The following is a 14,132-nucleotide window of genomic DNA, read 5'->3' on the forward strand; positions in this document are numbered from 1 at the left end:
TCTCAGAGTTACAAATTGATAAATAAACAGTGCGGATTTGACTGTGCATTGTACAGGATGTGTGCTATCACATGAATGGGTGTCTTTGCAGCAGCCGTAAGCATAGTTTTTCATACAGAGCCCCATGAGCTCTGAAAACAAAGCTAAACAAACACTTTAAAATAGAATAAAACCGCATCTATAGCTATTTCACACACGTTCACACACTGGAATCACTGTACAGGAATTATACAAAATATGAGACTCATTTTTGTTTTAAACAGACTGTATGGCTTTGACACAGGGCTGCTGGAGTGCAGCAAAGCGAACAACACTAGGCTTCAAACCTTTAAAAAACTCAAAACTAAACTCACATTCAGATTGACTTCAAGTACCACAGTACCAAAACAAAGTAGAACACAGTGGTTCCTCTACATTCTTCCTCTAGGACTAACATACAGAACAGGGTGAATAGGCACTATGCACAGCAGCCATATTGGGAATGAATTGGGCCTCGTCTTCTTACTTCCTTCACAGGTGTTACCAATGATACTAATGAAGGCTCTGTTCCATTTAGTGTGGCATAGTGGTTGTCTTATTTTCAAGGACCCCCATCACTCTGAGAGTTACGCACCCACCATAAGGGGCCATTTGGGAACCAAAATGGAGTGTTTCTAGTGAGCCAACATGCACGATATCAGCACCCTGGCCAGAATGGAACAGAGCCTTCATTAGTATCATTGGTAACACCTGTGAAGGAAGTAAGAAGAGGCCCAATTCCTTTCCAATATGGCTGCTGTGCATAGAGCCTATACAGCTGGATCTGTGCCAGTGATACTGTGTGCCCCCTGCACTGCAGGGCTTCCTTACACTGCTAAGGCAAAGAAAAGCAGACCCCGATCACATTGAAATAGTGATATTAAAGTATGTCACATACTGTACAGAGCAGCACTGGATACAGCCGTATCTCACTGTCATCTCACACCGTCTTGTAATTAATCGACTGTGGGACACAATCGGACAGAAATGCTGACTTTTCTCATAGATCCATTTGTTCTGCCAGTACGTGGCATACTCCTTATTTCAGGCGTTTTCACAGGTTGTGGTTACTTCCAGCAATGTTTGCTACAGTAAGTGGGGAATATTATATTATTGCATTGAGCTTACTCTGAGTGGTGGGGGGATTTTAGGCAGCGCTGCAGCGCCCCCTGGTGAAGACTATTTGTTGAAAAGGCAAATTAGGCAAAAGGAACAGAGTGAGAGAACTTGCGAGGTCAGGGGCCTAACTCCGGGGCGATGGGCGTGGTCGGGGTGACGGGGCTGATGGCTTCGTTCTGGTAGCCTGTTCCGTAGCAGCTGCTTGGGGAGAGGGAGTTGGGATCGATCGGCTTGGGACCCAGGTAGGGTCTGCTCACGGGCGCGGACGCGACGGGCACCCCGCCGGGCTTGGCGCCGAGGATGAACCGCGTCTCGTCCTGCTCCTCCAGGTTGGACATGTCCTTCATCATGGTCTTGCGGTAGGCCACGGACAGCTTGTTGGAGCCGTCCGACACGAGGTTGAAGTGCCGCACGATGAAGACGACGGGGAGAGGCAGCATGGCCGCCAAGATGAGGGCGTAGCACATGATCAGTGCCCAGGTAGGGTAGCTCTGGAAGCGCTCCTGAGCCTAGAGAGAGAGAGAGAGAGAGAACAAAGCAAGAGAACAAAGCAATTACCTTTAAACACTGTATAGAACAACTTACACACACACACACACACACACACACACACACACACACACACACACTGACCAGTTCTTCAACCCAGGCGTTGTACCCTGGTGGGCTGATGGCCATCTCTATGACCGTGGCAGAGATGAGGACGATGAGACACAGAGGAGAGACGTACTTCCACATGTAGAAATAGAAGGAATAGGGCCGGAAACCCAGCATGTCCTCCAGGTCCTGCATGAACCTGACACCCAAAGACAAGTGCATGCATGGGTTTAATGAAGGTCGTTCACTGTACAGTCACCTCAGCCAGCTGTATCCTCTGATTTCTGTCGCTGTGTCTCATATACATTTACGATTAACAATTCAGACGCTCCAGAGCGTCCGACATACTAGTGCGAGATTAGAGTAAGCAGAGTAAGCATGAACCCTAGTCAACAAACAACAAGGTAAATAGTCACACAAATAGAATGAAAAGAGAACAAATGTATCACCTCAGACAGGTAAACATCACTTTGCATCTGTCTAAACAACATGCCACCTAAAATATATTCTTAACATTCGTGTTTGAAGAAAAAAGTGATTTAACTAACAAAAAATAACCAATATCTGCAGAGAAAAAAAGGGATAAACCAGCTATCAAAACAACAGAAGGAATCAAGTAGGGATACAAGTGCAACCGGCTTTGTCGAGCGTCTACAGTACGAACACAATTGGCCCGTGTTCGAGGAAGGGAAGCCGGATGGGGAGGGTGATAATGGTCATTGCACATACTTCTACGGGCTGGGGGCGGCACCTGTCAGCGGGGAGTGTTGGGCGGGAGGAGTAGAATGAAGGCTCTACGTCCTCCTGGTGGGGGCTCCTCACTGGCAGGTGAGTCAGTAGGATACGACAGCAATGACAACACAGAAATGTGTGTGGGGAGGAATTAATTGGCATAACGACTAAATTGGGGCGAAAAAGGGGTAAAAAATAATTGGCTACTCAAATTTGTAGTTGTAAGTAGGGAAAATTGGGAATTAGGGTGACGGGCGTGATATCACGTCAACAGCATGCAGACACAAAGCCACACATACAAAAACACTAGTGTAAGAGCCATATGATTGCTGTTGTTATTTTACTCTTTGATGACGTCACTGCAGGGCATGGTCATGGCCAAGGTTGCCAGGGTATTTAATAAGGTCCCTGAATCCAACGGCTAGGCAAACAGTTTTTCTACTGTGTTCTTGAGCGCTGGTGGTCTGTATGCTGTGCCGTGCTCTGTTTAAGTTTTGCCTGTATATTTTGCTTTCATATTTTGTGTATGCTGAAGTGACGGACAATAGGAACAGAGAATAAATATCATTTGTTATCAACTCAACGGACACGTTTTATTGAGCACACGTCTAAACTTCATTCCTGGCCGTCGGCAACCAGTAGTGCCTAAACAAGTATAGGACTTTGACACTACATTTAAGTCGGCAACCTGCCTCGTTTCAACGGTAGTTGATTTGTTTATTGGGAAGCAAATCAAACCAGCGGGGCTCGTTTGGACATGCACACACAACGTGTGTGGTTTGTTCAGCGGTGCAGCACCGACACAAACAGATCCACCCCAGGATAGAGTACGTTAAACTTCATTCCTGGCCGTCGGCAACCAGTAGTGCCTAAGGACTTTGACACTACAACAAGAATACACACCGAAACAGACATGTAGAAAGTGGACACAAAATTCATGCGCGCATACGTACGCACGCACGCATGCACGCACGCACACACCACAGAGAGAGAGAGAGAGATTGAGTTCTCTGAGGTAGGTCTGGCCTCACCTCTTGGTGCCGTAAATCCAGGCGACAGACAGGTTTTCCAGAATGACCACAACAGTGAGGGGCAGACCGGCCGAGTAATCATCAAACATGGTGACAAAGTAGTTGCCAGAGCGCTGAACAAACAGCAGACCACAGAAGAAGGCTATGATGCAGCAGCCCACTAAAGTGGAAGAAGAAGAAGAAATGACCAGTGTTAAGAGGAAAAGTGACACTATGCAACTTTGTAACACTTTGCAAATGCTGCAAGCTTTATATTTAAAAACAAAATAAACGTTTTTCCAGTATGTATTTTGTATTCTGTACAGTACACATGGACCAATGTCACAAAAACTGATAATGTGCAGCCCATTTCAAAATGTGCTGATCAAGTAAATAGCAAAAATAGCAGCAGGGCTCACCTGTGAGGATCTCCTTCTTGATCTTGTAGGCGTCCAGGATGGGCGTGGTGATGCCCGTCATGGTGCCGATCATGCTGCCCAGACCCAAGTTGATCAGCATGAAGAAGAACATGACGGACCAGAAGGGGGAGCCTGGGAAATGGGTCATGGCCTCAGTGAATGCGATAAAAGCCAAGCCTGTGCCTTGTACAGACTGCAGTGAGAGAGGAGGGTGAATAATTGAATGTATACAGTTCATGAGTCCAGCGACAGGAGAGAAATCATCTGTGTTATATTCGTAGAATTGCTTGTTAGTACTCAGTGTCATGTCAGAGTTACTACTGGGGGGGGGCGCACAAATCTTTGTGTGTTAGGATAGTTTTCTTTTACATCAACCACTTGAAACTTAGTCAGCCCTCAGTCGGCCTTAATGTATTTTCATATTTTCAAATATGACGACACCCAGGGCCTGACCTATGCTAACACAGTTAACCACTTAAGCCCTATTTCATAATAAATTGTGTGTCATGCAGCACACAATTTATGAAATACTCACAATTTTTTCAATAATTGTCGTGATGCGACACATTGTGAACTTGTAGATCTGCTATTTTCGTAATTCTTTAATATAATGGCATGCCCAAATGACATTCCCCATGGCAAAATATGGTTGAATGTGGTTAGGTTCACAGAATGATGAGTTTGAGTACCAGTGACGAGACAGACCTTGTTGAGCTCATCCTCCAGAAGACAGGGATCCAGACCCATCTCAGAGAAGCTGCCCTCTTTCACTGTCTTGATGACACTGTACATCTCAGCATAGTCTGATGTGCTCATGTGGGAGAAGTTCACATGGGGTGGGATTAGGTCATAACTCAGAACATTTGAGTTGAGATATCCAAGAATCTTCTCTGAATTGCTGCGCAGACAAATGGAAACAATAACCAGGGCGTTAATGAAAATATTTCATGGACATAATATACATTTTTTTTTAAACTCCAAAAGCAGAAATAGCACGTTCTAGCGGTAGAACGATTATTTAAAGCGACGTTGAACTTTGGTAGAACCGTGGGTTATCTACCTGGCCATGATATAAGTCAAAATATTGACTTAAAATCTTTATCTGTTGGTTCTGTGCTCTATGTGCGAGAAATCAGAACTATAGTGATTCCATTCACTCTCACTGTATGGTTAAACAGGTCTCAAAATCACACCATTTTAGCACATACACGAACATAAAGACAAAGCTGAAAGAAAAGAAAAGGTCCAGGTGCATATTCTTTCCCGGCTATTCTGCCTAGTGGCGTTGTTGTTGCTGTCCTGCTACAGTACTGCCATCAAGAGTAAAATAAACATGAAATCAGCCATTTATCACCAAAATGGGGTAGCTTTTTGAAATATATTGGAATATGCCTTTGCCTGTCATTTATGTGCTAAAACCTGATTTTTAAATGTGATGTTTTGCCCTGCAATGATAGTATAGTGAACGGAACACAGAAGCAAAGGATACAAATAATTGACAATGTTTGGACTTTATAATATATACTTTTTATAAGATTATATAATAATATAGATTATATAATCTAATCTATATAATAACCAGGTGGTATACAATCAAAGGTTCCACCAAAGAATAATTGCTTATTGCTTTAACAGGAATGGCATGTGGAGGAGTGGGTGGGAGACTGAACTTACTCCACGACACACTTTTCGTTCATGATGTTTGCCTTAAAGCCCAGCACAGCAAACACCACCAGTGTTGCCAGGATGGAGGTGAAAAAGTTGATGAAGGATACGAGCACAGCGTCAAAGTGACAATTGTTGTCTATCTTGTTATAACTGGAGAAGGCGATGACTCCTCCGAATCCCAGGCCCAGGGCGAAGAAGACCTGGGTGGCTGCCTCCCTCCATACCTGGGGCTCCAGCATCTTCTCCAGCTGTGTGGATAAATATTGGGGGAAACCTGAACTCATAATGTGTACTACTGTACTGTGTATAGTAAACGATCATTTTCAGGCAATGATGAATCAATACTTAGGGGAGGAGAGAGAGGGGATCCCTCGGTCTTACCTTTGGAGTGAACATATGAGCAATGCCATCCACCGATCCCTTTAGCATCAAACCTCGAACCAGGAAACAGAAAAGCACCACATAGGGGAACAGAGAGCTGAAGTACATCACCTGTGATGTGAGGGAAGGGAGGAGAAATATATATTTCAGACTACATTTGCACGCCTTCACTTTCATGACACATCCAAATCAATCTGGCGACTGAATTTCCCCCCGCGGGATCAATAAAGGTCTATCTATATACGTGTATCACAATCAGTCCGCTTTGCCTTTGATCCCCCTACTATAAGAGCTGGAATCCAGCGCTACACAAATCTTGCAAGTCTTGCTCATGCTCTTTACAGTCATGCAACTACTACCAAGTGCAATGTCTACCTACTGTATGCAATATTATTGCTATATATCTATCTGTGCAGTATTAGATGAAACTGTATGCTTTGACTCATCACAGCATACACACCTCCAATATTGTTCACAATGCATAATGCTCTCACCAGTTCTCACACAATCATCCTTACTGTATATATTCCTTTCATTAATGTTTCATATCTTACTCTGATGTTTTATACTTTATTCTCTTATCTGCTATATGTAACGTTTCCTACAGTATGTTTCTGTGAGCAAAGCATCGAGTCAAATTGGCTGTGTGTCGGGGCCGATAAACAGATTCCGATTCAGGTTCTGATAACACGAACATTCTAACCTTCCCGGAAGAGGCGATGCCTCTGATGACGGCGAGGCAGACGATAATCCAGGCCACCAGCAGAGACAGGGTCATCTTCACGTTGAGGCCGCCGCTATCTGCGATGGTGCTGGTGATGTTAAGGGTCTGCCGGTACCAGAAGTAAGTGGTGGCTGAGCTTTTGGCGCACTCTGGCTCCACCACTGGTCACATGATAAGACAAGGAGGTCAGCGTGGGGACAGTGATACGAACACATGGGTACGGTGGGACCACACATGGGTGAGGAGGTGGGGGTGCAAGCATGTAGCGGGGGGGGGGGGGGGGAGAGAGAAAGACTGGATTTGAGAGTGCGATGGGAGAGATGACGCTGGGAGTCGACATCTCTATTTTCTGCTGGTTTGGCTCTCTGAGCTAAACAAGGTCAACTCTGCATTTGGTATGCAGAGCACGTACAGTCATTCACAAGACCTGACATTTCTCTGTGTACACCACACACATATTGTTGTTGTTCAACCTTGGGGAGGGTGCGGGGGGGCTGACACATGGTTGGAGAAATCTGTTTTATAGGCTAGTTCTTTAATCATTATGGACACACACACGCACGCGCGCACGCACGCACGCGCACACACACGCGCACACGCGCTTGGCAAGCTCAAGTGGGTGGCATTTATATATGACAGTGCACAGTATACTGTAGCTAAAGCAATCATAATTCTGACATAATCCCATCAGTCATTTACCGTCTACCCTTTTAGTGTTCAGTATGCAAGCTGTTTGCAGTGACTCAGGCTTATTGTTTACTAGCCCACAGACCATCGTCAATATGAGGCCGTCTCTCTCTCTTTACACTTATTGGCTTCAGAAGTTGTAGTTTCACGGTGCCAATGGCCTCATAGCCGCTGTTGTCGATTAACATATATTAATGGACAGAATCCAATAATAACTGTGGCAGTGGAGAGGGTACACCTCACTGCTGCATAAACTGAGGTGTTGTATCATGATCTTAAAGGGATAGTTCACCCCCAAAATGTATTTTTTTTCCGATCGAATTCATGGGTATTTTGTTTTTGTCGCATTCCTAAGCCAATAATTTGATGACCGGCAGCGGTTCCAGTAGGAGACACAAAGAGTCTTCTTTGTGTCTCCTACCGGTACCGGAACCGCTGCCTACCTCTGCTGGTCATGTCATGGCAGCTTGGAATTCCTGTCTGTCTCTTTAACTTCTGCTTGTTTGTCCATTAGGTTGGAGCTGCACTCTGCTTGTGGGGAGGTGTGTCCTGGCAATCACCTGGCTGTCTTCCATCCTGCAATTAGTTGGCTGGCTACTTATACCTGGCTGTGACAACAAACAGTGCTCAGTGATATTTTCCAGCTAATGCACACGCTGGTGCAGCTAGTACTAGGTCAGTTAAGGTGTTTGTTTAGCTTAAGAACCAGATTCAGTGCCTTGCGACAAAAAGATATCCATGAATTCAAGTCTCCCTTGGGTGACTAATCGATAGAAAAAATAAATAAATTTGGGGGTGAAATATCCCTTTAATGTGGGACATCAAGTGTCAAGAAACAGCCATCCACTCCTGTCCTATGTGTCAGTTTTGTAAATCATGGGACACAATTCATTGTCCTTCCGGAGAATTGTTTCAACAGATGCCCATCCTTCTGTCTGAGGATGCTGACTGCTCCCCCCTTCCATTTGCTGGCAGATCCATTGTTGCTGAGTCATACGTAGTATAATGCGCTGAGTGTTTCTTGGCTGTGCTGGGAATATTATCACCTCTAATCTGATGGAGCCTCAGAGGAGTTTAATCTGGTTTATGTCAATCTAGTTTTAAAGAAACCTTGCAAAGTAGTTAACACAATCAGCCAATCTGCTTTGCTGTGCGATTCAGCTGAGGTTAAAGCACGGTGAAATACACTTTACTGTTGGAACACGAATACCTGTCTTGAGGATTGACCGCAGTTGTTTCAATCACAGGATATTGTTAGTGGTTCCATGAAAAGAGAGCATTGGTGACTAGTGTATACTGTATGTTGTAGCCAATTTGATTGTGGTGTATTATGTGTACGTGAAGGTGCTGTGATATTACTGCTTGGGCATAGGCGGGGACTCGGAACACAGTGTATTTGGGGGTGTCACAGGTGCACAGCTGTAGGGATTGAGAACGCCACGGGAAGCCATACAGTTTTTCATTTGTGTTTTCAGTTTGTTTTAAGTGTTTTCGGTTTATTTAGCTGTTTGGTCATCTGTTAAACACCCGGCTTTTGTTTGTTCTGTCAAAATAAAATGTTTAAATGCACTTAAATGACCTGATTTACTATCAACACCACATGTTGGAAAAGGCTTCACACCATATCCCTCACTGGCAATTTTTTGTTGTTCGGTTGCCTTTATACTGTATGTGTTGTAAACTTACTAGCTAGTGACCCATTCCTTCTGATTGGACAGTCGCTCCATGGAAGAGGGTCCTGGAAGGACTGGAAAAAGTAGAAGATGCTCCAGCCGATGATCACATTATAGTAGAGGCCTACAAAGCCACACACCTGCAGAGACGTATGCACACCGTTAGAGATGGAAGTGACACAAAGGTCTATCACTTTAATGCACTCGTTGAAGGGCTCCCAGGCTGGCACTGACTTACCGGCTGGGTGGAGTTGTTTACAACTCGATTTAAAAATGGGCTTTCTAGTGGCAGAGACCCAAACCGTCAAAACAAACGACCACATGGCGGAGGACCAATCAAATGGGTAAACTGCATGTTTAGAGGCGGGATCGTTTTGCCACCACTCAGTGTTGCCAGATGTACGATAATTATTGTATTTGTACGATAACTTTACCCTCTGTACGATCAATAATTCCAAAAATGGCCGTACGATAAGTTCGTGAATTTATTAAATTCCCTGGCTGCTGATTCGGGATCCCGTTTGGCTTTTCGAAATAAGTCAGGAAATCAGCAAATCTGACCCTAGATCTGTACTTGGAGGCGTTAAGAACACCGGTCGCGTCATTCCAGTCCAGTTTCAGGCTTTTATTTGTGTTAAGGTCCAGGAAGTTGCCTGCTTCCACGCAGCATATGATGCGTTTAGTTTTCTTTCAAATACGATCATTTTAAACCTCCGGTACGATAATTCAATATTTCCCATCTGGCAACACTGCCAGTCTGCCACCACTGTAGGGTTAGGGTTACACTCCATCACTACAACACTCTCCGTCTTGCCTATCCTGTGAGAGTGGGGGGGGGGGGGATTATGGACCTTGAACAGGTGCATCCATTATTCTCCCTACTACAGGGAGGGTGGTGTCTTAATAAAAATGACAAGTAAATGATGACTACTTTGTCATACTGTAGCAAAGCAGACTATTATGACATCAGAATATTGACTGGAAATAAGTATGCAAATAAGAGACACCACGCTTTGTACAAAGTGACATGTTCCTGCCAGCCATCCAAGGTACCGTGACAGCAAAGGACACACAGGAGCTAAATATGGATGGGACAGTCACGAATAATTGAAGTGCTCTCTTTCAGAGGTTTCCACGGTAATCGCTTAAAGATGTATTTATAGCTACTTTAGCACCAGCCTTGAAGAGAGGCTAAGATCCATTCTATTAACTTTCACTGCTCCAAACACAGGAGTATCTAGGTACAGTATGATCGGATACGGAGAATACTTTTATTAGCAAGCAATTAAAAAACACAATAACCCAGGATAGATTATCACAGAAAATAGCCTCTTGTGGCTTCCTTTCTTGAATACGGTACCTCAGTTTTTAATGTTTTGACATCAGCCTACATATTATATTTCATAGTGCATATTTCATATTTCATATAGTGCAGTTATATACAGTAGCTGTCAAGTAAGGGATTTATTTATGCTGTGTGGTGCAAGAGGATCATTGAAGGTGTTTGCCTGTGCAGAAAAAAAAAGGCACTTCAAAATCACACAGTGAGTGATTATTTTCCTGCAAAGCATATTCTGCAGAAGCTTTTACCATTCACTGCAGGGCTTGTGTGACAGACTGATGTATTGTCTTCGATCTTTATCCGGGGACTCACAAATGTCCTTCCCACCCCTACACTGTTGTCAATCTGTTGTTCAATACAGAGACCATGTCTAACCCATTAAGACCTGAGGACGATTCTACGAATGTCTTCTAAATCCCAACAGTATTCTGAAAAAACATATGTTTCTATATCAGTGGTGCTCAAACTTTTTCATGTCAAGGACCCCCAACATTGCATTTATTTGGCCGCCGACCCCCATCTCAAAATATTTTGTTCCAGGGACCCCCCAGAAGCAAAGATTTGAGTTAAAAAATGTTCGCTTTAAAATAATATATATTCAAAGATTTGCACACATTTTCATGATTTTTGAATAGCTAAAGTGTAAAATAATGCTTTTTAGCTCAAATCAAAAAGTGACACAGATGCGTTCCACGTCTTAATGGGCTAAACCATGTCTCAATATACAGCAGGCAGATTTACATCATGCAATACTGTAAGCATTGTCCATAATCTTATAACAGTTTGGATGACAACTGTCACTGTGTGTTCTAGGTTATACTCACCCAGCAGTAAAATTCAAGAAAATGACATTGTTTCACTGGCTTACCATCAAACTGGACACCCCTATGCCCCCCAGACGGGGACAGACATAGTTCCACACCCCAATGCTTCCACGTCGGATCTTCTGTCCCACCGCCAGTTCCAGGAAGAAAAGTGGGACTCCAATGATGATGAGGAGGATAAAATAGGGTACCAGGTACGCTCCTGAAACACACAGGACAAAAACACATGTAGGTGTTGTTTGTAAAGAAAAAAAAATCTAATCCATTCATATTATAGACCACTGGTAAGTGGGATCCCCCAGGGGTCCTTGGAGGGGTTCCAGGGGGTCCCCAGCAAACATTCTTACCGTGGCTATTTGAAAATAGCAGATATACAAGCTCACAGGCAGCGAGTGTTTCAATTAATTTTTTTATAATTTAGCATTTCTTTAACACAAATCTTCTCTCCTGGGAGACCCTGGCACAAAACATTTTCAGACGGGGGTCCGCAGCCAAATACATATCAATTTGGGGGTCCTTGACACGAAAAAGTTTGAGAACCACTGTAGTAGTAATAGTAATTACATAATTACATTGCTACAGCTACATCAAGAAAGTAAAGGCTGAATAGAGAGAATACCGAAGGTCAACAAGCTAGTACATTGTAGTTTACGGTTGTACATCGTTTTGGGTCTCTGCCAGTGCCCTTAAATCAAATGACAAATGCTGTGACTGTTCAGCCAGATCCCATCCATTGCAGCTTACCTGAACTGGGGTCAGCTCAAAGTGTGATATTACTGATATATGGTATATTTTCTGGCATTCAGAGGTGGCGAGGGACTGACATGACACAGACATGTATGAGAGAAAGCAGTGGCGTGCACAGACATTTTGAGGGGCAGGAGCTCATGTAAATTATACTTTTTTTGTTTACTTGGTCTGCTCTTTTTTCCCTCTACACCTATACCTCTTTGCCAAAAATAGCCGATCTACAAGCCCACAACGCCTCGCAGCGCGAGGCGTTGTGGGCTTGTAGATCTGCTATTTTTGGCTAAAGTTCTCCTCAGAAAAGGGATGCTAGGTTTCGAGTGGTTATGGTAAAAAGAAAAATCATATCACATAAAGATTTGGCGGACCCCCTGTAGTAACTCTGAGGAGCCCCTAGGGGTCCCGGACCCCCTGTTGAAGATCCCTGATGTAAAAAGGGCACTTCTGGTCAAGAGGGCAAAGGGCAGGGGCTCTAGCACCACCTAGAGTCTATCTGTGCACGTCCCTGAGAGAAAGAGCGAGAAGGAAAAAGGTAGAAGGAGAAAGAGAAGGACAACAGGGAACCGTCCAAAGAGCGATAAATGCCCCACATGACAGCCCTTGTAATGTGTCTGTAATTGGCTGTCGGGAGGCAAATTACAGAGTGAATGATGGCCGCGCCCCTGCTCACATTACCTGACTTGTCGTTTAGGCGTCTGCCACCAGTAAATAATGCTGCTTACGTGCAGTGTCGTGCACTAAATCACTTCATGGTAGAGAAGATAAGCGAGGGAGGTGTTTGGGTGGGCACATTCGGGACTTCAGCAACGTTAACATTAGGTTCATATAGATTTGTTATTGACAAGGTGATTCTTGCCTACTATGAACACAGGTTACACACAGCCTACCCCTGCACTCTATAGGGACAAAAATAAAATGTCATGACTGATACGTAAATCATTCATTTTTAATTCATGAGTACTATCTCTTTCCAGTTTTAGCAGAGTATCACTTTCCCTGCCCTACTGGCAGTATAGTAATCGATAATGCAACTATAATTATAGCCAGCTCCTCTGCTCGGCAACCCAGTCGCTATGTGAAGAGACAGACCAGTGGAAATGTCATGTATTTTAGTAGCGACAAATCCCAGCAGCTTGTGTCTGTGATTAACAGTGGCGTGCACAGACATTTTGAGGGGCAGGTTCTCAAGTAAATTATACTTTTTTTTGTTTACTTGGTCTGCTCTTTTTTCCCTCTACACCTATACCTCTTTGCCAAAAATTGCCGATCTACAAGCCCACAACGCCTCGCGCTGCGAGGCGTTGTGGGCTTGTAGATCGGCTATTTTTGGCTAAAGTTCTCCTCAGAAAAGGGATGCTAGGTTTCGAGTGGTTATGGTAAAAAGAAAAATCATATCACATAAAGATTTGGCGGACCCCCTGTAGTAACTCTGAGGACCCCCTAGGGGTCCCGGACCCCCTGTTGAAGACTCCTGCTGTAAACTGAAAAAGAAAAAAAAACGTTTTTTTTTTCTTTTATTCGAAAGGGCACTTCTGGTCAAGAGGGCAAAGGGCAGGTGCTCCAGCACCACCTAGAGTCTATCTGTGCACGTCCCTGGGTTTGGGATAGTAACTAAGGAGAGGAAGGAGAGCATGGTCCAAACTCACCTCCTCCATTCTTCTGACAGAGGTAGGGGAAGCGCCACACGTTTCCGAGCCCCACGGAGAAGCCCACCTGGGCCAGAATGTACTGCAGCTTGCTGTTCCAGGCCGGGCGTCCATCGTTCTCGGGCACCTCGATCTGAGGGATTTTCTTCCCCGCGGCCCCTCCCACGTTCAGGATGCTGTTCTTGTAGTCCAGCTCCTCGTGCGCGAGCAGGTCGGCCACGGACTCTGTGACGTCGTGCTCATGGCTTTGCACGCGCTGTATCACTTTACTGGTCTTAGGCATCGGGGACGCTGGGGGGTTGGGAGCTGGGGTCGGGTGGGGGTGGGGGTGGAGAGAGAGAGAGAGAGAGAGAGAGAGAGAGAGAGAGAGAGAGAGAGAGAGAGAGAGAGAGAGAGAGAGAGAAAGCGAGTGCAAGACTGGTAGAAACAGAAAGGACTGTAGATGATGTAGACAGAAAGCGGAAGAGGGGTTGAATAGATGTTGGGAGATGTTGAGGTCAGACAACAGTTGCTGGACTCCAGGTCATACGTCCAGGCCACAGTCC

General features: G+C 44.7%; 1 protein-coding gene across 1 annotated transcript; it reads right to left on the reverse strand.

The window, feature by feature from the left end:
* Positions 1-1,253: 1,253 nt before the first annotated feature.
* LOC311048592 (sodium-dependent neutral amino acid transporter SLC6A17-like) lies at positions 1,254-13,870 on the reverse strand (the record flags this gene model as incomplete). The annotated part of the gene is made up of 11 exons (XM_084061855.1): positions 1,254-1,646; positions 1,771-1,933; positions 3,498-3,657; positions 3,896-4,088; positions 4,601-4,793; positions 5,570-5,811; positions 5,945-6,055; positions 6,648-6,829; positions 9,042-9,168; positions 11,239-11,396; positions 13,588-13,870. The coding sequence occupies 11 exons, from the start codon at positions 13,868-13,870 to the stop codon at positions 1,254-1,256; spliced, it is 2,205 nt and encodes a 734-aa protein (XP_083917981.1).
* Positions 13,871-14,132: the final 262 nt, after the last annotated feature.

Source organism: Gymnoscopelus microlampas (assembly GCF_963454915.1).
Source record: "Gymnoscopelus microlampas genome assembly, chromosome: 7".
Lineage (NCBI taxonomy): Eukaryota > Metazoa > Chordata > Actinopteri > Myctophiformes > Myctophidae > Gymnoscopelus > Gymnoscopelus microlampas.